This window comes from Phyllobates terribilis, unplaced genomic scaffold (assembly GCF_046119375.1).
Source record: "Phyllobates terribilis strain yellow unplaced genomic scaffold, ASM4611937v1 Scaffold_12__6_contigs__length_324123572, whole genome shotgun sequence".
In the NCBI taxonomy this organism is placed as follows: domain Eukaryota; kingdom Metazoa; phylum Chordata; class Amphibia; order Anura; family Dendrobatidae; genus Phyllobates; species Phyllobates terribilis.
This window is the reverse complement of record NW_027362772.1, coordinates 144594842-144620679: the sequence shown is the minus strand read 5'-3', so window position 1 is coordinate 144620679 and position 25838 is coordinate 144594842. Positions and strand designations below refer to the sequence as shown.

The 25838-nt window shown below is 40.7% G+C and overlaps 1 protein-coding gene across 2 annotated transcripts in view; it reads left to right on the top strand.

The window, feature by feature from the left end:
* The window catches only part of LOC141172290 (BAR/IMD domain-containing adapter protein 2-like), a 200227-nt gene that overhangs the window by 39179 nt on the left and 135210 nt on the right, over nt 1-25838 (top strand). For both annotated transcript variants that reach the window (XM_073656318.1, XM_073656317.1), the window contains one exon: nt 25265-25340. In XM_073656318.1, the coding sequence (XP_073512419.1) occupies nt 25265-25340 (76 nt within the window). The remainder of the gene's footprint in view (nt 1-25264; nt 25341-25838) is intronic.

Sequence of the window (25838 nt, the reverse complement as noted above, 5' to 3'; positions counted from 1 at the left end):
TCCTTGTTCCATGGCCATCCACTGGGAGGATGGATGAGAAGACCACCTGCGCTCCCAATTCTTTCACTTTCTTGCCTAAGTCTTCAAAGTCACTGCAGATGGTTTCCAGGTCCTTTCTTGCGGTGTCATTTGTCCCCACATGTATTAGCAGGAATGGGTAGTGATCTGTAGGTCTGAAGAGTCTTGATATCCTGTCAGACACATCTTTAATTTTTGCTCCTGGAAGACAGCACATTTCTCTTGAGGTTATGTCTGGTCTGCAGATAGCGGCCTCTGTTCCTCTTAACAGGGAATCCCCCATGACCACCACTCTCCGTTTTTTCTTCACAACATTCTTCTTTCTCCATCCAGGAGGATTCTGAGGGCTTACAAGGTTATTCATTGCTGGCAAAGTCTTATTTTGCTGTATTTCTTCATGGTTCTCCTGCGTGAGAGCCTGGTACTGGTTCCTGAGCAGTATGGGTGCTGACTGCCTCTCGATCCTCCTGCTTCTGTGGGTCACATGCTTCCATTCCTCGGTTTCGTCAGGTGCAGTTCGAATTTCTTCTCTTTCTGAATCATGAAGAGATATTTCTGCTCTGTCTAAGAACTCTTCACCTTCCTTAATGATTTTCAAGGTAGTTAACCTCTCTTCTAGATTTCGCAACTTTTCCTCCAACAGGGACACAAGCTTGCATTTCTGGCATGTGAAGTTTGGCTTTTCCACTGGCAAGTCTGTGAACATGTAGCAGGATATGCAGCTCACCAAATGGCTCCTGGACTCTTCCATGTTCTTACTGTTAATGTTCTGAAAACAGTGAAAAAAGCTTAAAAAAAAAGCTTCAAAATGCGCGCGCCAGTAGGCGCGCGGTTTACCGATGTCCTCTTTTCAGCTCCAACAGCCAAAATCCAGTGTTCTTTGAGCTCGCGGAGACTCTTCACTTACCCCAAAATGCAGTGGGAATATGCAAATTATCTCCTCAGGACTCCTCCCCTGGTTTACTGATGTCCTCTTTTCAGCTCCAACAGCCAAAATCCAGTGTTCTTTGAGCTCGCGGAGACTCTTCACTTACCCCAAAATGCAGTGGGAATATGCAAATTATCTCCTCAGGACTCCTCCCCTGGTTTACCGATGTCCTCTTTTCAGCTCCAACAGCCAAAATCCAGTGTTCTTTGAGCTCGCGGAGACTCTTCACTTACCCCAAAATGCAGTGGGATATTTATCGATTCCTCCCCTGAATCGATAAATAAAAACCAGAAAATCACATTGTTTCACTTTTACATAAGTAATTTGCATTTTATTGCATCAAATAATTATTTGATACAACAGAAAAACAGAACTTAATATTTGGTACAGAAACCTTTGTTTGCAATTACAGAGGTCAGACGTTTCCTGTAGTTCTTGACCAAGTTTGCACACTCTGCAGCAGGGATTTTGGCCCACTCCTCCATACAAATCTTCTCCAGATATTTCAGGTTTCGGGCTGTCACTGTTCAACATTGAGTTTCAGCTCCCTCAAAAGATTTTCTATTGGGTTCAAGTCTGGAGACTGGCTAGGCCACTCCAGGACCTTGAAATGCTTCTTATGGAGCCACTCCTTAGTTGCCCTGGCTGTATGTTTTGTGTCATTGTCATGCTGGAAGAACCAGCCACGACCCATCTTCAATGCTCTTACTGAGGGAAGGGCAAAAATCTTGCGATACATGACCCCATCCATCCTCCCTTCAATACGGTGCAGTCGTCCTGTCCACTTTGCAGAAAAGCACCCCCAAAATATGATGTTTCTCCCACCATGTGTCACAGTTGGGATGGTGTTCTTGGGGTTGTACTCATCCCTCTTCTTCCTCCAAACACAGCGAGTGGAGTTAATACCAAAAAGTTCTATTTTGGTCTCATCTGACCACCAGTTGAAATCATACGATTATTAAAGAAGTTCTCATTTTTGTTAAAGGGTATCTGACTCCAGGACTTTGCTATGTAATCTTAGATCACCTTGATGTAGGGGCAGAGACCCTGATTCCAGCAATGTATCACTTAATAGTCTGTGTTTTGCTGTTTCAATACAATCAGTGTTTTGTAAGCAGGAGAATATCACTGCAGGACTAGGTGTCTCTTGCCTCCTGGTCCAACCACGTCTCCAGAACTGTGTACACAGAAAGCAGCCAATCATTGGTGTGGGTGTGGTAATTCACAGCTCAGCATTCCGAGCTCTGCTAGATTGGAAGCATGATTTTATCATAACTGCTGCACCCAGTAAAGTAAGTGACTCATCACTAGAATCAGTGTCTCTGCCCCTACTCAGATTACATAGCAAAAACTTGATGACAGACTCCCTATGGGTAAAATTACAAATTGATGTAAACACAAGCAAAAACAATCCTCTCTGTTCTCAAGAAGCAGGGATTTTTAATTGTATAGTGTACTGCTTGCTTACAAGGTTGTTGGCCACCTCTGCAGTGTATTAGAGATGGTCTGTTTCCTCAAAAAGGAGCAGGCACTTGCAAGCTATTTACTAGATCCAGCCAGCTTCAGTGCCCCTGCACTCTTCCAATGCTCCACAAAGATCTTCTTGTTTAATGTATTGGAGAGTACACAGTTCTGACCAGCGGCGCGACCATACCACTGATCCAAACAGTCTTGCTCTTTTGAAGAAACAGCATGGGACAACCCCTTTAAAGTCCACCCCTAGCAGATCCATTTAAAAAACGTCTAGGAAATGCATCTTAGTGTACAAATTCCAGTTTCAAAATCTAGAATAGTGACTGCTATGAATATCATAATCATTTTAAGAGTAAGAGGAGATTTGAATTACTGCAGCCCTTTAATCTCTCCCTGCTGATGTCAACGACAGGAGCGCAGTAAGAGTAAATTAAAGAAATGAAATATCTTACAATATCAGTGAATTACAAGCAGTTTTTGTGTCTGTAGACAGAACTTGCAACTTAATACAGTCTTGTGATTATTGCAGACTTGTGATTACTGCAGTCTTGTGATTACTGCAGACTTGTGATTACTGCGGTCTTATGATTATTACAGTCTTGTGATTACTGCAGTCTTATGATTATTACAGTCTTGTGATTACTGCGGTCTTATGATTATTACAGTCTTGTGATTACTGCAGTCTTGTGATTACTGCAGACTTGTGATCACTGCAGACTTGTGATTACTGCAGACTTGTGATTAATAGAGTCTTGTGATTACTGCAGTCTTGTGATTACTGCAGACTTGTGATTACTACAGACTTGTGATTACTGCAGACTTGTGATTACTGCAGTCTTGTGATTACTGCAGACTTGTGATTACTGCAGTCTTGTGATTACTGCAAACTTGTGATTACTGCAAACTTGTGATTACTGCAAACTTGTGATTACTGCAGACTTGTGATTACTGCAGACTTGTGATTACTGCAGTCTTGTGATTACTGCAGACTTGTGATTACTGCAGACTTGTGAATACTGCAGTCTTGTGATTAATACAGTCTTGAGATTACTGCAGACTTGTGGTTACTGCAGTCATGTGATTACTGCAGATTTGTGATTACCGAAGACTTGTGATTACTGCAGACTTGTGATTATTGCAGTCTTGTGATTACTGCAGACTTGTGATTAATACAGTCTTGTGATCACTGCAGACATGTGATTAATGCAGTCTTGTGATTACTGCAGACTTGTGATTACTGCAGACTTGTGATTACTGCAGTCTTGTGATTAATACAGTCTTGTGATCACTGCAGACTTGTGATTAATGCAGTCTTGTGATTACTGCAGTCTTGTGATTACTATAGTCTTGTGATTAATGCAGTCTTGTGATTACTACAGTCTTGTGATTACTGCAGTCTTGTGATTACTGCAGACTTGTGATTACTGCAGTCTTGTGATTAATACAGTATTGTGATTACTGCAGACTTGTGAATACTGCAGTCTTGTGATTACTGCAGACTTGTGATTAATGCAGTCTTGTGATTACTGCAGACTTGTGATTACTGCAGTCTTGTGATTAATGCAGTCTTGTGATTACTGAAGACTTGTGATTACTGCAGTCTTGTGATTGCTGCAGTCTTGTGATTACTGCAGTCTTGTGATTGCTGCAGAATTGTGAATACTGCAGTCTTGTGATTACTGCAGACTTGTGAATACTGCAGACTTGTGATTAATAAAGTCTTTTGATTACTGCAGACTTGTGATTACTGCAGTCTTGTGATTAATGCAGTCTTGTGATTACTGCAGTCTTGTGATTACTGCAGACTTGTGAATACTGCAGACTTGTGATTAATAAAGTCTTTTGATTACTGCAGACTTGTGATTACTGCAGTCTTGTGATTAATGCAGTCTTATGATTACTGAAGACTTGTGATTACTGCAGTCTTGTGATTAATGCAGTCTTGTGATTGCTGCAGTCTTGTGATTAATGCAGTCTTATGATTACTGAAGACTTGTGATTACTGCAGACTTGTGATTACTGCAGACTTGTGATTACTGCAGTCTTGTGATTGCTGCAGTCTTGTGATTACTGCAGTCTTGTGATTGCTGCAGACTTGTGATTACTGCAGTTTTGTGATTACTGCAGTCTTGTGATTACTGCAGACTTGTGATTACTGCAGTTTTGTGATTACTGCAGACTTGTGATTACTGCAGACTTGTGATTACTGCAAACTTGTGATTACTACAGTCTTGTGATTAATGCAGTCTTATGATTACTGAAGACTTGTGATTACTGCAGTCTTGTGATTAATGCAGTCTTGTGATTGCTGCAGTCTTGTGATTAATGCAGTCTTATGATTACTGAAGACTTGTGATTACTGCAGACTTGTGATTACTGCAGACTTGTGATTACTGCAGTCTTGTGATTACTGCAGTCTTGTGATTGCTGCAGACTTGTGATTACTGCAGTTTTGTGATTACTGCAGACTTGTGATTACTGCAAACTTGTGATTACTACAGTCTTGTGATAACTGCACACTTGTGATTACTGCAGACTTGTGATTACTGCAAACTTGTGATTACTACAGTCTTATGATTACTGAAGACTTGTGATTACTGCAGACTTGTGATTACTGCAGTCTTGTGATTGCTGCAGTCTTGTGATTACTGCAGTCTTGTGATTGCTGCAGACTTGTGATTACTGCAGTTTTGTGATTACTGCAGACTTGTGATTACTGCAAACTTGTGATTACTACAGTCTTGTGATTACTACAGTCTTGTGATTACTGCAGACTTGAGATTACTGCAAACTTGTGATTAATGCAGTTTTGTGATTACTGCAGATTTGGGATTACTGAAGACTCATGATTACTGCAGTCTTGTGATTACTGCAGTCTTGTATTACTACAGTCTTGTGATTACTGCAGTCTTGTGATTACTACAGTCTTGTGATTACTGCAGTCTTGTGATTACTGCAGTCTTGTGATTATTGCAGACTTATGATTACTGAAGACTTGTGATTACTGCAGTCTTGTGATTACTGCAGTCTTGTGATTACTGCAGACTTGTGATTACTGCAGTCTTGTGATTACTACAGTCTTGTGATTACTGCAGTCTTGTGATTACTGCAGACTTGTGATTACTGCAGTCTTGTGATTACTGCAGACTTGTGATTACTGCAGACTTGTGATTACTGCAGTCTTGTGATTACTGCAGTCTTGTGATTAATACAATCTTGTGATTACTGCAGTCTTGTGATTAATACAGTTTTGTGATTACTGCAGTCTTGTGATTACTGCAGTCTTGTGATTATTTCAGACTTGTGATTACTGAAGACTTGTGATTACTGCAGTCTTGTGATTACTGCAGACTTGTGATTACTGCAGTCTTGTGATTACTGCAGACTTGTGATTACTGCAGACTTGTGATTACTGCAGTCTTGTGATTACTGCAGACTTGTGATTACTACAGACTTGTGATTACTGCAGACTTGTGATTACTACAGACTTAGGCTGTGTGCCCACGTAGCATTTTTCAAGCGTATATGCTGCGGAATTTCCGCAGCGTAATCGCTTGAAAAACGCATGTATATCCGCACCCCATGGTCCCCAATGGGATTCCGCAAGTTCTATGCCCATGCTGCGGATTTTTCCGCAGCGTTTATGCCGCGTTCAAAAATCCGCAGCATGTCATTTAATTTTGCGTTTCCGCAAGCGGAATTGCCTTTGTCCAATGCATAAAAAACGCAAGGCAATTCCGCATGTGGAAAACGCGTGATAAACGCGCGAAAAATGCGCGATAAACGCGTGCGGAATTCCGCATGCGTTTTTCCGGGAGAGGACTTGCATTTATGCAGCAGAAATTTTCTGCTTCATAAATGCAACGTGGGCACATAGCCTTATGATTACTGAAGACTTGTGATTACTACAGTCTTGTGATTACTACAGTCTTGTGATTACTGCAGTCTTGTGATTACTGCAGACTTGTGATTACTGCAGTCTTGTGATTACTGCAGACTTGTGATTACTGCAGACTTGTGATTACTGCAGTCTTGTGATTACTGCAGACTTGTGATTACTACAGACTTGTGATTACTGCAGACTTGTGATTAATGCAGTCTTGTGATTACTACAGTCTTGTGATTACTGCAGTCTTGTGATTACTACAGACTTATGATTACTGCAGACTTGTGATTACTGCAGTCTTGTGATTACTACAGTCATGTGATTACTGCAGACTTGTGATTACTACAGACTTGTGATTACTGCAGACTTGTGATTACTACAGACATGTGATTACTGCAGACTTGTGATTACTGCAAGCTTGTGATTACTACAGACTTACTAGTAACATAGTAACATAGTTTTTATGGTTGAAGGAAGACTAAGTCCATCTAGTTCAACCCATAGCCTAACTTGTTGATCCAGAGGAAGGCAAAAAAAACCCATGTGGCAAACACTAAGCTCCACATTGGGGAAAAAAATTCCTTCCCGACTCCATACGACAATCAGACTAGTTCCCTGGATCAACGCCCTATCAAGGAATCTAGTATATATAACCTGTAATATTATGCTTTTCAAGAAAGGCATCCATGCCCTTCTTAAATTTTAATAGTGAATCACTCATTACAACATCATGCGGCAGAGAGTTCCATAGTCTCACTGCTCTTACAGTAAAGAATCACCGTCTGTGATTATGATTAAACCTTCTTTCCTCCAGACGTAGAAGATGCCCCCTTGTCCCAGTCTCAGGCCCCAGAGTAAAAAGATCAGTAGAAAGGTCTTTGTACTGTCCCCTCATATACTTGTACACAGTAATAAGATCACCCCTAAGCCTTCTTTTTTCCACAGTAAATAACCCAAGTGTAATAACCTGTCTTGATATTGCAGACCCCCCAGTCCTCTAATAACCTTGGTCGCTCTTCTCTGCACCCGCTCTAGTTCAGCTATGTCTTTCTTATACCCCGGAGACCAGAACCGTACACAGTATTCTAAGTGTGGTCGCACTAGTGACTTGTATAGAGGTAAAATTATGTTCTCCTCATGAGTATCTATGCCTCTTTTAATGCATCCCATTATTTTATTTGCCTTTGCAGCAGCTGCCTGACACTGGCCACTAAACGTGAGCTTGTCGTCCACCAATACACCCAGGTCTTTTTCAGTTACAGTTTTGCCCAGTGTTTTACAATTAAGCATATAATTATACATTTTATTTCCTCTGCCCAAGTGCATTACCTTACATGTATCCCCATTAAAGCTCATTTGCCATTTATCAGCCCAAGCTTCTAGTTTACATAGATCCTCCAGTAATATAAAATTGTCCTCCTCTGTATTGATTACCCTGCAGAGTTTAGTGTCATCTGCAAATATTGAAATATTACTCTGTATGCCCCCTACAAGGTCATTAATAAATATGTTAAAAAGAAGGGGGCCCAATACTGACCCCTGTGGTACCCCACTGTTAACTGAGACCCAGTCTGAGTGTTTTCCATTAATAACCACCCTTTGTTTCCTATCACTGTGATTGCTGCAGTCTTGTGATTACTGCAGTCTTGTGATTACTACAGACTTGTGATTACTGCAGACTTGTGATTACTGCAGACTTTTGATTACTGCAGTCTTGTGATTACTGCAGACTTGTAATTACTGCAGACTTGTGATTGCTGCAGACTTTTGATTACTGCAGTCTTATGGTTACTGCAGACTTGTGATTACTGCAGACTTGTGATTACTGCAGTCTTGTGATTACTGCAGACTTGTGATTACTGCAGACTTGTGATTACTGCAGTCTCGTGATTACTGCAGTCTTGTGATTACTGCAGACTTGTGATTACTGCAGACTTGTGATTACTGCAGACTTGTGATTACTGCAGTCTTGTGATTACTGCAGCCTCTGCATCATTTTATTAGTGTATAGCATAGGGTATACGGACAGAGGGAAGAAGTAGATATGAGGAGTAGAATGAAATTTTTCCACTACAGATACTCTTTAATGACTTCATTGTGATTTTAATAAATATTAATTACATTTTAATAAATTCAGTATGAACCAATTTTGATACATCTAAGCCATGCTGTAATGTATATTGCTGATATATGGCTCTCTGTGAGTTTTTTGGCAAAATCATATGAACTGATCGAAAACTGCAACATTTTCATCTTTTCTCTGTCTCTGGGCAAAACTTCTACAAAGTTTCCAACTTGTGTATCCTAGATATATGTGGTATAATTTAGCGAATGTAGCTGCGGATTTACAGGAAGAAGCTGTTTTTATTTGGAGAGGTGTCATGAAGGATTTGAAGGCAGAAAGCCTGAGCCGTAGAGAACGCACACGAGGAAGTTCTAGTTCATGCCAGCTGGTTCACAACTACAAAGACCACGGAACAAATAATGTCAGCTCAGAACATCCTTGCAAGTTTGAAGTTGTTTGAGACCCCTCGGGCCGTTATGAAGTTCGGGAAAATAATGTGAAATGATCTGCAGCTATGGAAACCTCTTCCCTGCCACGAGGATTTACGGCTCGGCTTTTCAGGACTGAGCGGAACGTTGTTGGGTGTTTTGCTGGATGAATTGTAATTCCCTAAACTCCAGGGAGTCTCTACAGGAAATTCTGAGGCTTTTGTGTATAATTACTGCAGATTAACAAGAATACTAATGTAAAGTTCATAGTCAGATCTTGGCTGCATAGGCGCATGGCCAGAGATTCCCCAACACATATGGTGTGCATGCTCCAATGCATCAACTTATAAATATATATATATACAATATATTACAGTATTATTATATACAGTGTACAAACACTATACATCCACCAAAGGCTCTTTGTTAGAGACACAGCTTGATGCCCCAGACTTAAAGGGGTTGTCCAGTTAAAATACGTTATCACCTATCCCAAGGATAGATTATAATGATCAGTGGGCGTTCCAACATCTGGAATCCTCACCAATTGGGGAACTTTTATCCCAGTCCCAAAATTGTAAGGCAGATTGGGTATCCAAACGCGGCTGCATTCATTCTATAAGGGGCTGGGGGGAAAAGCTGAATGCAGCTATTGGCAGCCCCATAGGAAATGAACTGAGCGGTGGTTTTAAGTCAATAAAAGTTTCCAATTCTGTCGATCAGTTTGGTTCCCAAAGGTAGGAGACCTACCAATCAACAAGTTTTCACCAATCTTCTGGATAGGTGACAAATTATTTTAACCGGACAAGGCCTTTAAAGAAGCACTCCCAATAATTATTTAATTTGCTAAACCTGTTTAAATATGTGTGGTGTGTTATGTAAGGGTAATAAAATACTTACTGATTGTCACCTTTCCCCATTTCCAGCGCCACTCCAGCTCCCTTCTCTTCCCAAACACTTTAACAAAATTCCAACTTTCTGGATCACGCCTCATTCTGGCGCTCCATAGGCTTGCATTGTAAAGCAACTTCCGGCTCACACATAATCCCCCATGTGATCCGGAATACTGTGGGGTTTTTTAAGAGCGTATTTAGAGCACTGTTGCAATTTTATCAAGATGCAGAGTGTCAGTTCTTTCAGCAATTTTGCAGCGCATTGCAACTATTCAAATGAATAAGTGAAAAATACAACAAAAATGCTGCAAAAAACACACGTAAAAATGTGTATATTGTACACTGTTTTTTTTTGTGCTGCATAAAAGCCACGTATGAGCATACCTGACGTCTTTGCTCTGCCTTCTAATCTGTTTCACATGTTTCTGAGCGTTGGATGCATACGATGTCAGGCACAGTATGTATCTGGTATTATTACAGCACATCTTTGTGATGCAGGTGTGATTTGGAAGAGCGACTAGTAGTTCCAATTATTTTGAGCCGCTCTTTGGTACAGTCTGCAGAATACATACTGTATTTTATAAAAAAAAATGGAACTGCTGCACTTCTCTTTTAGAAACATTGCTCAGATAAAAGATCCGTGACAGTCACCATGCCGTAAAAACAATTAATTGTATTTTTTTCAGTTGAAAATATAGCAGAACAGTGCTTCCACGCTGTATTTCCAATTTGCCATTAAAAGGGTTATCCATGAGTATATTAATTTTTTACTATGGGCCTAAGAATTAACAGGCAGTTAGTTGCTACTTATCTGCCTTTACTGCTCAGCACAGATCTCTGCCGGAACAGAGTAGTCTCATACCGATCCTGCCGACATTTCTGCAGCTTCTGACAGAACAGCGACTTTTCTTCTGCTCTGCTGTGTTGAAGAAGCGGGATTGCCAACGTCCTGATGATTGACAGCTGGCTCCCGACTACCTAACTGCGGGGAGCCAGCTGTCAATCACCATGACATAGGCAGTCACGGTTTGTCAACAGAGCAGATTGGAAAAAGAAGAGCTGCTCTGTTGACGTGGAGCATCTGAATCGCCGTAGGAGCTGTCAGGGACCGCTTTGAGCTGGCGCCGTATAGAACAGGCAGGTAGTTAGCAACTACCAAAAAAGTAATATAGTTCTCGATAACCCCTTTAAGTATATTCATTGGTCCTTCCTTCATCCAGTGATGAAGGTACATGATGTTATAGGTTATTAGAACTTTTTCTCAAGTCTAAGGTGCTATTGCAAACAAGGGCATGCAGAAAAATATTCTCCTGATGTATACCTCCAACATATACTGCAGTCGCAGGGTGCAAGTGTCCTTAGGCTGCATTCACACCATCCAGTTGGAGTGCAGTTGATAGATGCTTTATATCTAATCAAAATTAGGAGTTCAGACTAAAAGAAGGAAAACGTATAGAGGAAAGCAAAATAAGTACAAACTAGAGTGTTGGATTTATAGAGCTGCTTTACAAAAAGCTCCATGTAGCTGTCTGGGTACCATGTTACAGCTGAGTACAGAGACATAGAGACATATTGTGTCAGTTACCATAAGGCCCTGAGGCAGGTTTCACATAGCCAAATAAATACATTATAGGGTCCCAATTATATCCTAATTATATCTTGCATGATTCTATTTAGAGCAGTATAGAACCTTTATTGTGGTCTAAATACTGACTCTCAATCACACATACATATGAGATTATGGATCAAATACATTTGAGCAATATCAATAGTATTATTAAATTTGTTCCATTTTTGTTTATGTTTTCAATCCTTTTTGTTAGGCTATGTTCATATTGTGTTTGTGCCACACGTCAGAGGCTTCAGCAGGGTTTACGTCTGCCCTGATTCGGGTGCATCCTCCGATGGGGCTATTGATATTAATGGGGTAGACAGAGTTATTTTGTGCTCTGTTTCGTCTCCATTTTGGCAGTGTCTGACTTCTTGGTTTAAGTGGAATAAAAAAAATAAAGTAAAAGTAATATAAAAGTCTGATCTCTCAAAATATAAAATTATTTCACTTGTACAGTAAATGCTATAAAAAAAATCCAAAAAATCTAAATGCGAGAATTATCGTTTTTAGGTCATCGCACCTCTCCTGAAAAAATGCAATAAAAAGTGATAAAACTATATGTACTCCAAAATGGGGCCAGTAAAAACGTAAGCTTGCCATGCAAAAAGCAAGCTATAGAATCCTAGAATCCTAGAATGTTAGAGTTGGAAGGGGCCTCCAGGGTCATCTGGTCCAACCCCCTGCTCCATGCAGGATTCTCTAAACCATCTCAGACAGATGTCTGTCCAGCCTCTGTTTGAAGACTTCCATTGAAGGAGAACTCACCACCTCTCGTGGCCGCCTGTTCCACTCATTGATCACCTGCACTGTCAAAAAGTTTTTCTAATATCTAATCTGTATCTTCTCCCTTTCAGTTTCATCCCATTGCTTCTAGTCTTTTCTTAGTGCAAATGAGAATAAAGCTGATCCATCTGTGACAGCCCTTGAGATATTCATAGACAGTTATAAAGTCTCCTCTCAGTCTTCTCTTTTGCAAGCTAAACATTCCTAAATCCTCTAACCGTTCCCCATAGGACGTTGTTTGTAGACCTCTCACCATCCTGGTTGCTCTTCTCTGAACTTACTCCAGTTTTTCAATGTCTTTTTTAAAATATGGTGCCCAGAACTGGTCACAGTATTCCAGATGAGGTCTGACCAAGGAGGAGTAGAGGGGGATAATTACTTCACGTGATATAGACTCTATGCTTCCCAGAATTTTGTTTGCCTTTTTTGCTGCTGCATCACACTGTTGACTCATGTTCAGTCTGTGATCCATTAGTATACCGAAGTCTTTTTCCCATGTGCTGTTGCTTAGCCCTATTCCTCCCATTCGGTATATGCTTTTTTAATTTTTCTTGCCCAGATGTAGGACTTTGCATTTCTCCCTGTTAAAAACCATTGTGTTAGTTGCTGCCCACTGCTCCAGTTTTAGATCTTTTTGAATCATCTCACTCTGTTCTCTAGTATTAGCTATCCCTCTCTCACAGCTCTATTGACAGGAAAAATAAAAAAAGTTAAGTGTTTCACTATGGCGACTATGGGGACACAAACCATTTTTTTTACAAAGTTCTTAATTGTTTTCTAACCACTTAAATATATAAAAAAACTGTATAAGTTTGTATCACTGTAATCATACGTGACCTGTGGAATCATGCTCCTTTGAATGCAGTGAAAAATGCTTGTTTTTTCACCATTTCACCCTTTTTGGAACTTTTTTTTCCCATTTTTCAGAATATCATATGACAAAGAGTGTGGTGTCAGTCAAAATTACAACTTGGTTCCGCAGAAAAGCTAGCCCTCCTATGGTTATATTTCTGGCAGGATGAGCTCTCCTCCTTGAGTGATAGTTCTAGTGAGCAGAAGAGCTGTAGTATTGGAAAAACTATAAAGCTCCTTCTGCTGCAACACATTCAGCTATCTGTATTTTTTCTGAGTCTACACTGTTATCATTGTATTGACACATAGAGATAGCAGGGCATTTGAACAAGCACATGGGTAAGGAAAGTGAGAGCAGTGATTAGGAGAACTGCTCTGGAAGCTGCTGATAGCGGGGGCTTTTAAATTTGCAAGATTTATAACAACAGCTTGTCAAGAGTTGAGAAGGAGGTAGGGACTGGGATGCTAGGAGATAAAAGCTTTCACAGCAGGAGAATGACAGCATATAGAAAAAGCAAGTCAATTGCAAACTTGCTTATTATCATGCTGTCTAACTAACTAAAGCAATTGAATAACGTGAGAATTCCTCTTTAAGGAAGTTAATCAAAGTGATTGGAAAGTGTTTGTATACATCATAAACATTCTATAGTACACTGTCTTTTCCCAGTATCGGGAGACTTCTCTCCAGGCGCTTGCCATGAATGCACTTCACATCAGGTTGCTGTAAACGCTTAGTTATAAAATATTGTCCGTCTGAGGCATAAATCACCTGGAACCTGTTCAGCAGAGTTCCAGTTAATACAGAGTTGGCTTACTTGGTTATTTAAGGGAAATCAGAAGGAAATTCAAAATGCAGACGTGTCATAATAGTTGCCAGGATTCATTCTTCAGCCAGTCGCCCGACCTTCATTCTTCCCTGTAATATCTAGCATGTTCACCTCTCATTTTATCTTTTTCTGAAAAAATTGAATTCAGTCCCCATTGGTGCCCACATATACACTGCTCCTTATTAGAAAGAAAACTGAATCCTCAGCTGTAAACTAAAGGGAATGGAAGTGTTTGTAAGGATAAGGTAAACATTGTCTTCGAGGGTTTCCTGGTTTCACAAAATCCCTGTCCTCTGGCTGCAGTTTTAAAAAAAAGTGTGCTTTTCTCACTCTCCCCAGGTCCATCACAGAGTGTCGGCCACTGCTCCTGTGTCCGTTATTTTTTGCAGCAATAACGTCACTTTGTCAGTGCTGAAGCCAATAATGGAGCTCAGCAGCGCTGTCTGAGTTGACGACAAGAGCTGCTCAGAGCCACTGAGCTCACTGATTGGCTGCAGTGCTATCGACATGTCGTCAGCACTGCAGACAATAACAACACCGGGAGCAGTAGCTGATACACATTACTGGACCAGTTGAGTGTGAGTAAAGAACAGTCTTGTTTGCTTTTTTAATTAAACTTTTGCAGTGAGACAGGAGCTTTCTGAAACCAGAAGGGTTGTCTGGGACTTTAACACTGATGGCCTATTCTCAGGATTGGTCATCAATGTTTGATCGGTGTGTGTGCGCCACCGAACACCCCCCACCGATCTGCTTCTTCCGGTGTCGGCCGGAACTGCTCAGTTGCTTAATTGCACAGCTTCATCGACGGAATAGTGGCTGCGGCCGGGTGCTGCACATCCCCCACCTATTGATTTTCATAAGTGGCAGATGTGCAGTGCCGTGGCCACTATACCAGGGGTGTGGAGTCGGAGTCAGAGTCGTGGAGTCGGAGCCCATTTTGGTGGGAGTCGGAGTCAGTATAAAATGGACCAACTCCGACTCCTAAAATATATAATAAATTGGGTACAGTAGTTCAATAGAGTTTGTGGGGAATATTTTTTCATAAGAATTTGGGAAAGTTATGAAATGTCCTATAAATGTCTGTCCTATTCCTGATCTAGGGGTCTAGACTTTTAGCTGAGATGAATCTGTGCTACCATAAATTTATCATTTAAACATGAGCCATGTATGAGGGAGTCGGAGTCAGAGTCATGGAGTCGGAGTTGGAGTCGATGTCATGGAAATTGAGGAGTCGGAGGTTTGGCTTACCGACTCCACAGCCCTGCACTATACAGTCAATAACTGAGCAGTTCCAACCTCCGTCAACATCTGGAGCAGCTGATCAGCGGGGGTGCTGGCTGTTGCACCTCCACTGATCAGACATTGATAACCTATACAAAGGATAGGCCATTAGTGATAAAGTCCCAGATGACCCCTCTGAGTAGAACCTATGATAGAAACCGAGGAGCCAGAGATGGATTTGAAGCTATGTAAATGGTAGGTGTAACAGCTGGGCATGGGTCTGCTGAAATTCTGAGATAGACCCACAGTTAAAGAAGTACCACAGTTGTGCAATAGAACCCAAGTGTTGTCATAGAGAGGCGTCAGTGAACGGGTTGAGTATCCTTGGTATTGCTTGGCTGCTGGAGATCTTCAACTCTGAATAGGTCAACTATGTGATAACTGTGAAGACTTCAGTCCTCAGAAAAGAGTTTTTGACACATTAAGGACTGTATGACACCTTCAGCCCTGTGGGAAGTTATAGTGAGGCTCCTCTGGATTATGCAAATCTGTCAGTCTCGAAAGTGTGTAAGTGGCCTGTAAAATGTGAGAGACTAGCTGTCTTGAGGCCTGTAAGGTGGCTCCAGTTTTATCATTTCCTGCAAGTTGGTTGACTTGTTGAGAACTCCAGGACAAGAACTAGGGGATAGAAGTGGATACCGGAGAGCAATGTCCCTTACTGGTAAGAACGTTGACTGTGTAACTACATGCTAACATGAGATTGGGAGTCTTGCTTGCCAACTTGCTAATGTAAGTCGTTTGTAGTAATTCCACAACAGCTACTTATCTTGTGGTCAAAAGGACAGCACAGGGGTTCTGGGAATGACCACATTAGTGGCTAGTGCAACCCTACAAGTACTTCCAAGTGGCCATGCTAGGGGTAGTGTGAAGCCTTCCCAATAACTCACAGTAGAACTAAAGGATGGGCAAAAATCAGCACCCATACTTGGCACAACCTGACTTTCTGTGGACCAGTAGAGTTAAGCAGAGAAATACAAGGTTAAAACGAGTTCTCTGGTACAAACAAAACAAGTAATGACCTATCCACGGGTAACTTATTGATTGGTGGGAGTCCGACTGCTTGGACCTACACTACTCAACAGATGGGCCACTTTTATCCCTATTAGAATGGAGCGGCAATGTACATGTCCAACCAATGCACCATTAGTTCTTTATGTGGCTTCCAGAATAAGCTGACTGCAGTTCTCGACAGCCCCATAGGGAACGTTTATAACGGCTACTACTGCTTAATTCTAACTGGAATAATGCCCTGTTTTGCCAATTGGTGCGGGTCCAAGCCATCGAGCTCTCGTTGATCAATAAGTTATCTTTCGGATAAGTAATAATTGTTTTCACCAGAAAACCTCTTTAAGTTCAGTGCATTTAAGACTATTTAGCGACCACCAAGCATACTGTTACATTATGTCGGCTTGTAACCATCAAGTATCCGTGCTTCCTTGTAAAAAAATAAAGCCTACTGTCATCACTACATTATTCATTCTTAAAGGGAAACTCCGCAAGCACCTCTTAGACGTGCAGCATTTAATATGTGTTCCATACAAGATCATAGGTTGCCTTATTGACTATATACAGTACAGACCAAATGTTTGGACACACCTTCTCATTTAAAGATTTTTCTTTATTTTCATGACTATGAAAATTGTACATTCACACTGAAGGCATCAAAACTATGAATTAACACATGTGGAATTATATACTTAACAAAAAAGTGTGAAACAACTGAAAATATGTCTTATATTCTAGGTTCTTCAAAGTAGCCACCTTTTGCTTTGATGATTGCTTTGCACACTCTTGGCATTTTCTTGATGAGCTTCAAGAGGTAGTCACCGGAAATGGTCTTCCAACAATCTTGAAGGAGTTCCCAGCGATGCTTAGCACTTGTTGGCCCTTTTGCCTTCACTCTGCAGTCCAGCTCACCCCAAACCATCTCGATTGGGTTCAGGTCTGGTGACTGTGGAGCCCAGGTCATCTGGCGTAGCACCCCATCACTCTCCCTCTTGGTCAAATAGCCCTTACACAGCCTGGAGGTGTGTTTGGGGTCATTGTCCTGTTGAAAAATAAATGATGGTCCAACTAAATGCAAACCGGATGGAATAGCATGCCGCTGCAAGATGCTGTGGTAGCCATGCTGGTTCAGTATGCCTTCAATTTTGAATAAATCCCCAACAGTATCACCAGAAAAGCACCCCCACACCATCACACCTCCTCCTCCATGCTTCACGGTGGGAACCAGGCATGTAGAGTCCATCCGTTCACCTTTTCTGCGTCGCACAAACACATGGTGGTTGGAACCAAAGATCTCAAATTTGGACTCATCAGACCAAAGCACAGATTTCCACTGGTCTAATGTCCATTCATTGTGTTCTTTAGCGCAAACAAGTCTCTTCTGCTTGTTGCCTGTCCTTAGCAGTGGTTTCCTAGCAGCTATTTTACCATGAAGGCATGCTGCACAAAGTCTCCTCTTAACAGTTGTTGTAGAGATGTGTCTGCTGCTAGAACTCTGTGTGGCATTGACCTTGTCTCTAATCTGAGCTGCTGTTAACCTGCAATTTCTGAGGCTTGTGACTTGGATAAACTTATCCTCAGAAGCAGAGGTGACTCTTGGTCTTCCTTTCCTGGGGCGGTCCTCATGTGAGCCAGTTTCTTTGTAGCGCTTGATGGTTTTTGCAACTGCACTTGGGGACACTTTCAAAGTTTTCCCAATTTTTTCGGACTGACTGACCTTCATTTCTTAAAGTAATGATGGCCACTCATTTTTCTTTACTTAGCTGCTTTTTTCTTGCCATAATACAAATTCTAACAGTCTATTCAGTAGGACTATCAGCTGTGTATCCACCAGACTTCTGCACAACACAACTGATGGTCCCAACCCCATTTATAAGGCAAGAAATCCCACTTATTAAACCTGACAGGGCACACCTGTGAAGTGAAAACCATTTCCGGTGACTACCTCTTGAAGCTCATCAAGAGAATGCCAAGAGTGTGCAAAGCAGTCATCAAAGCAAGAGGTGGCTACTTTGAAGAACCTAGAATATAAGACATATTTTCAGTTGTTTCACATTTTTTTGTTAAGTATATAATTCCACATGTGTTAATTTATAGTTTTGATGCCTTCAGTGTGAATGTACAATTTTCATAGTCAAGAAAATACAAAAAATCTTTAAATGAGAAGGTGTGTCCAAACTTTTGGTCTGTACTGTATACTTATGTATTTTTGATGTAAACAACTCTATTCTATCTCATACAGTTGAAACCAGAAGTTTCCATACACTATATAAAAAGACACATATGCATGTTTTTCTCAATATCTGACATGAAATCAGAATAAACCTTTCCCGTTTTAGGACAATTAGGATTACCATCATTTTTAATATTTGCCAAATGCCAGAATAATAAGAGAGAGAGAATGTTTTAAGCCATTTTTATTACGTACTGCAAGTTCAAAAGTTTACATACATTTCATTAGTATTTCATACCATTGCCCTTAAACTGAATGACTTTGGTGAAACATTTGGGATATCCTTCCACAAGCTTCTCACAATAGTTGGTCAGAATTTGGGCCCATTCCTCCTGACAAAACTGGTGTAACTGATCCAGGTTTGTAGGTCACCTTGCTCACACCTGCCTTTTCAGCTTTGCCTATACATTTTCAGTAGGATTGAGATCAGGGCTTTGTGATGGCCACTCCAAAACATTGACTTTGGTATCCTTAAGCCACTTTGTTACCATTTTGGCAGTATGCTTCTAGTCATTGTCCATTTGGAAGACCCATTTCTGCCGTAGCTTTAACTTCCTAATTGATGTCTTGAGATGTTGCTTCAGTATTGCCACATAATCTTCTTTTCTCATGATGCCATCTATTTTGTGAAGGGCAGCAGTCCCTCCTGCAGCAAAACAACCCCACAACATGATGCTGCCACCCCGTGTTTCACAGTTGGGATGGTGTTCTTAGGCTTCCAATCTTCTCCCTTTTTCCACCAAATTTAACAATGGTCATTATGCCCAAAAAGTTCAATTTTAGTTTCATCAGACCACAGGACATGTCTCCAAAAATTAAGGTCTTTGTTCCTGTGTGCATTTTCAAACATTAATCCTGCTTTTTATGTTTCTTTTGGAGTAATGGCTTCTTGCTGGCAGAGTGGCCTTTCAGCCCATGCTGATACAGTACTCGTTTCACTGTGGTTATTGACACAATCTTACCAACTTCCGCCATCATCTTCACAAGGTATTTTGCTTTTGTCCTTGGGTTGACATGTCGGACCAAATCACGTTCATCTCTGGGACACAGAACCCGTCTCCTTCATGAACGGTATGATGGCTGGACATTCCCATCTTGTTTGTACTTGCGTATAATTGTTTGTACAGATGAACGAGGCACCTTCAGGTATCTTGAAATTGTATTCAAAGATGAGCCAGACATGTGCCAGTCCACAGTTTTCTTCCTGACATCTTGGCTGATTTCTTTAGACTTTTCCATGATGCTACACAAAAAAGTAGTGTGTTTCAGGTGTGCATTAAAATACATCCACAGGTGTGTCTCTAATTAACTCAGATGTTGCCAAAAAAACTATCAGAAGCTTCCAAACTCATGACATCATCATAGGGACAGTCCAGAATTGTCTAAAGACATAATAACGTTAGTGTATGTAAACTTTTGACTTTGCAGTAAGTAATAAAAATGCCTTAAAACATTCCCTCTCTCTCATTATTCTGGCATTTGGGAAATATTAAAAATTATTGTAATCCTAATTGACCTAAAACGGGAAAGGTTTATTCTGATTTCATGTCAGATATTGAGAAAAACATGCAGAGGTGTCTTTTTATATAGTGTATGTAAACTGGTTTCAGCTGTATACTGAAAAAAGCATTTATGACGTATTTCACACCAATCAATGCTAAATGTTTGACCCAGATTTTCTGTGGATTTCACGCTTTAAAAATCCACATCACTGTCTAAGATTTGCATGACTTTGAAAATGTGCTTGAATTTACATTTTTTGAAGATAGAGTGTTTAAAAAATGTTTAGGAAAAAAAGAAAACATAGTGCGAAAAGGCTGTAATGGCGCATCCTGTTTGACTCTGCATTGTCCGACATTTCCTTTCTCTTCATCTTGCTGGACAATGGCAACTCCTGTTGAATAAAAAAAGAACTGACCTGTATGATGGGAATCTACAGTATCTCCTCTTACACAGAGAGAAGAGGCTCTTGTACAAGGACAATATATGTGCTCTTTGCAATCTAGAAGCTCATCACAATGCACAATTCCACCTGCTTTGGAGGTGGTAGTGGCGCCTTTACCTCTTGGGCCCCTGTGCGTCTGCACAGGTTGCACCAATGATATGTCCGCCCCTGTGCTTGTATTCAGAGAAGTGCTTCCACCTCTGTCTTGGGTTTGACACAAGAGAGTTGTGTTGGCATTGCATTAATACTGAGTGTGAAGGGGCCTCATTTTAATAGTTAAGGCGGACCCCCTCTCTGTAACAGCGTATGCGTAGACCAAAGAATGGGGCCTTTTGTTATCGCCTTAAAAGGGGGTTTTCTACTACATCTAATATTGAAGACCTATTCTCATCAATATCAGATTGGAGGGGTTGCGACACTTGGCAGCTCCACCTATCATCAGTTATGACCTCCAGCACTGGCCGCATGTAAACAGTATACAGAACACCACACTCCTCCTGTTAGAATCTATATTGTTTTACTATCAGCCATCTTGTTGTGGTTTGCTGGCTTCTAGTCTTTTCCTCTGGTGCTGGGTGTCTTGGTCACATGATCTCTTCACTCTTTATTACTCAGCACCTGTCTCCCATTCCACGTTGGACACCAGTGTTGTTACGTTTGAGCTCTGGCTAAGTTGCCTTGTTAAGTTCTTTGTGCTTTGGACAATTGATATTCTGGGACTTCTTGTTCCACCTGTTTAGTTCCCTTTAATCTACGTTTCTGCAACTAAATTGTCTCTTAGGAGGTCTCCTGTTTTTGCTCCCAGTCCTTAGATCTTTTACGGTTAACCCTATGCTGGGGTGAGTTCCCTATTCCTTGTGAATAACCCCACCGAAACTCCTGCACTGAACTCAAACAAAGACCTGCAGGAAGGGGAAAGTGGTCCCTAAAAGATCTAAGGACTGGGAGCAAAAACAGGAGACCTCCTAACAGAAAAGTTAGTTGCAGAAACGTAGATTAAAGGGAACAAAACTGGTGGAACAAGAAGTCCCAGGATATCAATTGTCCAAAGCACAAAGAACTTAACAAGGCAACTTAGCCAGAGCTCAAGCGTAACAACACTGATGTCCAGCGGGGAATGGGAGACAGGTGCTGAGTAATAAAGAGTGAGGAGATCACGTGACCAAGACACCCATCACCAGAGGAAAAGACTAGAAGCCAGCAAACCACAACAAGATGGCCAATAGTAAACCAACATAGATTCTAACACCTCCGTCATCCTGTTTACTGGCTTCTGCCAGGTACCGCTGCTATTATCTGGCCGCTAATCAGTATATGGAGCCTTGATCTTCTGTGCTGTACACTATTTACATCTGATGGCTGTTGGAGGTTACAAAAGCTAATCAGTGGGGTGCCAGGTGTCAGCTCCGAATGATTTGATATTGATGTCCTATACTAAGAGTAGGTCATTAATATTGATATATTAGGAAATCCCTTTAGTACAACTTCTCCTAAAATGTCTCCAACCTTTTCAATTGAAGTAACCATCACGTTTTGACACCAGGAGACCGAGAGATACATCATTTCTAATAAGTGTGGTTGAGGATCTCCTCTTCCATTTGTTAATATTGTGATGCATGCAGAAAGAAGGCTGTCCATCACCAATCTCATAGACACAGCCTTAACTCAACATGAAACTGTCACGCAAGGTGAGGTAAAGACTAAGTGCAACACGAAGGAAAGGGGGTGGGGTCCAAAGGGAAAGAGGGAGTGGAGACCCATAGGCAGATCTAATATCACCCCTATCGTCCCTTTATAGGTTCCCCACCTATTGCCTAGCAGGAACCTAAGCCCTGAATATCCCTAGAGCTTGGCCCTAGATAGGGAAGGGATGGGGTGAGCACTTGTCAAGCCCCACTACAAACTAAAGACGACAAGGTAGAAAAACAAAGGGGATATACTTTGCTTGAGGATACAACAGAGAGATAACTCCAAGTGTCCTCCAATGGCACCAGATAAGAAACTAGCTGACTGCTAGTGCTCCAAGCCTGCACAGAGGTTCATAGAACTATCACCGGCGACTCTCTGGAGAAACTGAGACTATTTAACTACCCAGCAAGGGTGTGTCAATCAGCAGCAGAAGGTGGAGGTCGCTGCTGGGTCCTAAAGGAAGTAGGATATAACTTTACTACAGAGATGAGGGAATCAAGAAGGCATCTGCAATGCCAAGTGCAGTGACCCTCTACAGCCGGCTCTCGAGTGACTGTCTGTCACACCTGACACACCCGTGACAGAAACTGATCTCTCTTCTTCCATTAATAAAAAAGTTATTGTAACATAGTTATCAAACCATCATACTCAATCTAGTATCCTTGAGTGGTAATCCAGTCTAAAGGCCAGTATACACATTAGACTAATGTCGGCTCAACCTGCTGATATCGACAGGTTCGGCAGATGGTCTAACGTGTATGGGGTCAGAAGAGATGACGATCAGCCATGTCCGATTTCATATTAAGTAAGTGCTCCTGTGTATGGGAGAGTTGTCTGAGCTGGCTATTGGCCAAACAATCAGCCAAAGCATCATTTGGCTGACAGCCATCTAATTTGTATGGCCACCTAAGGCTAAACTGTCTCCAGGGGAGGATTGCTGTTGGCTAGTTATGTTTGGGTCATCAGCATCACTAGTACTATAAAAGCAGGATGGGGGACATGTTAGGGTATGTGCACATGTTAAGTTTTTGCTGCAGATTTTTCCGCAGCAAAAAACAAGAGTGTTGGCAGAAAAAAATGTTACAAATGCTGCAAAAATATGTACATTTTTACACTTTTTTCTTGCCTGTGTTTTTGATGTGTTTCTACTTCTGTTTTTCCCCAATTATTTGAATGGGTGAAAAACGCTGCAAAAATGGTGAAAAAATTGACACGCTGCTGATTTGACAAAACGCTTTGAAGGTTCAAATCTTCAAAGAAAAAATAATTAGTGTGTGCATGAGATTTCAGAAATATCATTCACTTTGGTATTGTAAAACGCTGTGTTTTTTCTGCGACAAAGACGCATCATGTGAAAAGGCCTGGAATAAGAAACCCTTCTTAAAACCCTGAAGCATCTGTATTGTTCTTGTCCACTTTCCTGTTCTATTATTCTACACTAGCACTTCCAATGTTTTTACAGTAACGTCTATAAATGACGGTAGATATAGAAGTATCTGATGTGTGAATCAGTTATATCATTCCATACTTGTGTATGCAATTATAGGAACTGTAATCTGGACATAATCAGACAGGCTATATAAAATAGCTATTAATCATGTGTTAACTAGTATCAGGATTTCCCTTACTATAAGAGGTTTAACCCTTGGGTCAGAAGTGTCCTCAGAAAATTCTACATTAAGGTAATGATTGGATTATCTTGTAAGTGTCTTGGAATTTACAGAAGTTCTTGCGATGCAACTGCGGCGTGAATCACAAAAGAATCATGGATTTTTTTATGACTCACTCCACTTACCTCAAGGATTGATAGCAAATAGAGGAAAAAAATGATTTAGGAGCCCTCTGACTTTTTTACAATATTTGCATTGGGTTTTATCATAATAACCCATTGGACACCTAACAACGAAACATTTGTGAATCACAGGTTTATTTCCTTTGTGTGTATTGGAACAACATAAAAAAAGTGGAGAAAAAAAGGCAAATTGGACATAATTTCACACAATACCCCAAAAATGGGCAGGACAAAATAGTTTGCACCTTTCCAAAATTGTGGGTAAACAACTTTGTTTCAAGCATGTGATGCTTGCTCAAACTCACCTGTGGCAAGTAACAGGTGTGAGCAATATGAAAATCCGACCTCAAACCAGATAAAAAAGGGAGAAGTTGACTCAATCTTTGCCTATGTGCCTATGTGCCACACTAAGCACGGAGAACAGACAGAGGAGAAGAGAACTGTCTGAGGATTTGAGATCCAAAATAGTTGAAAAATATCAACAATCTCTAGGTTACAAATCCATCTCCATAATTTGCCCTTTTTCTCTATTTTGTTGTTGTTCCAATACACACAAAGGAAATAAACATATGCATAACAAAACATGCGTAATTACAAAAATTTTCTGGGAGAAACACTTAATTTTCTGAAACAATTTCAAGGGTGCCAACATTTTTGGCCATGACTGTATAGATTTCTGCAGATTTCTGGCCCACATAGTAGTAAATTTGTTGCATGTCAGTTGATCAAACCTCCTTTTTTTTTCAAACCTGATCAGCTTTTTGAAACGTAACAGCAAAAGAGCAAAAAGGTGCACAATTTAAAAAATGGAACTACTTTTTGAATCAATAGAAAACTAAAATAGAGGGAATCATCTATTCTTCTCACTGTATTTAAGTGATAGTACATTTTGGGGTCTTCATTTGCAAAGCAGGTTCAGGAGTTGAGTCCACACCACACATGGCAGAAGGTTGCAGCATTATACACTGGAGCCGGTTCTGATCGCTGCTGTCAACCATTCAGATGCCGCTGTCAACCATTCAGATGCCACTGTCAGTCACTAACTCAGGCATTGAAATGGATGAATACCATTCATGCAGTAGCTAGCACCTTAAAAAAATGCAATAGAAAGGAATTAAAATGTTATATGTACCTCAAAACAGTATCAATAAAAAGGACAGCTCACCAAGCAAAAAATAAACCTTTACACAGCTCCATTGCTGGAAAAATAAAAAATGTGATGGTTCTCATGGAGAAAAACACATTTTTTAAATTCTGAATTAATTTAACTTCATACAGTTATGTCAGTAGAAGAATAAAAAAAGTTATGGCTCATGGAAAAAGGGGAGGAAAAAACAAAAGCACAAAAATGAAAAATCACTTGGTCCGGAAAGGTTTAAGGGAAAAACAAGAAGATAATATTGGTTGCTGCTAACAACTTCAAAATACCAACCACAAGAAATCAGAAATATCAGCAACTATCCAGACTTTGCCTTCTTTTAATGGGAACATTTTTGATAACCATGACATTATGGCTTTTTATGGGTGAGTGATATCTTCTCCTTTCTTTCACAGGTTATATTAGACCAATTCAACCCAAGTCTTAAGAACTTTGTGACGATGGGCAAACATTATGAGAAAGCACTTTCAGGTATTATTTTTTAGTTGGACATTTACAATATTTATGTGTTATAATAAGAATATTATTAAAGGGGATAGATGCAAATTATACATTGTCTGCCTAGTATGGCTATGATACAGTACAGTGGTTTTTCTTTTGGTCTAACTTAATGTGGAATATATATATCCTTATGTGTATGTATGTATGTGTGTGTATACATATATATATATATATATAGATAGATAGATAGATAGATAGATAGATAGATAGATAGAGATATAGCTAGATAGAGATAGATATGTATATATATTAGCTATTGAACCTGTTCTACCCCTGGTGGTGAGCATTTTTATTGGTATATGGTCCCCTATCCTGGGCTATGCTCCCCCATCCTGGTATATGCTCCCCCATCCTGATACATGCTCCCCCATCCTTTTATATGCTCCTTCATCCTGGTCCCTCATCCTGGTATGTGCTCCCCCATCCTGGTCTCCCATACTGATCCCCCATCCTGGTATATGCTCCCCC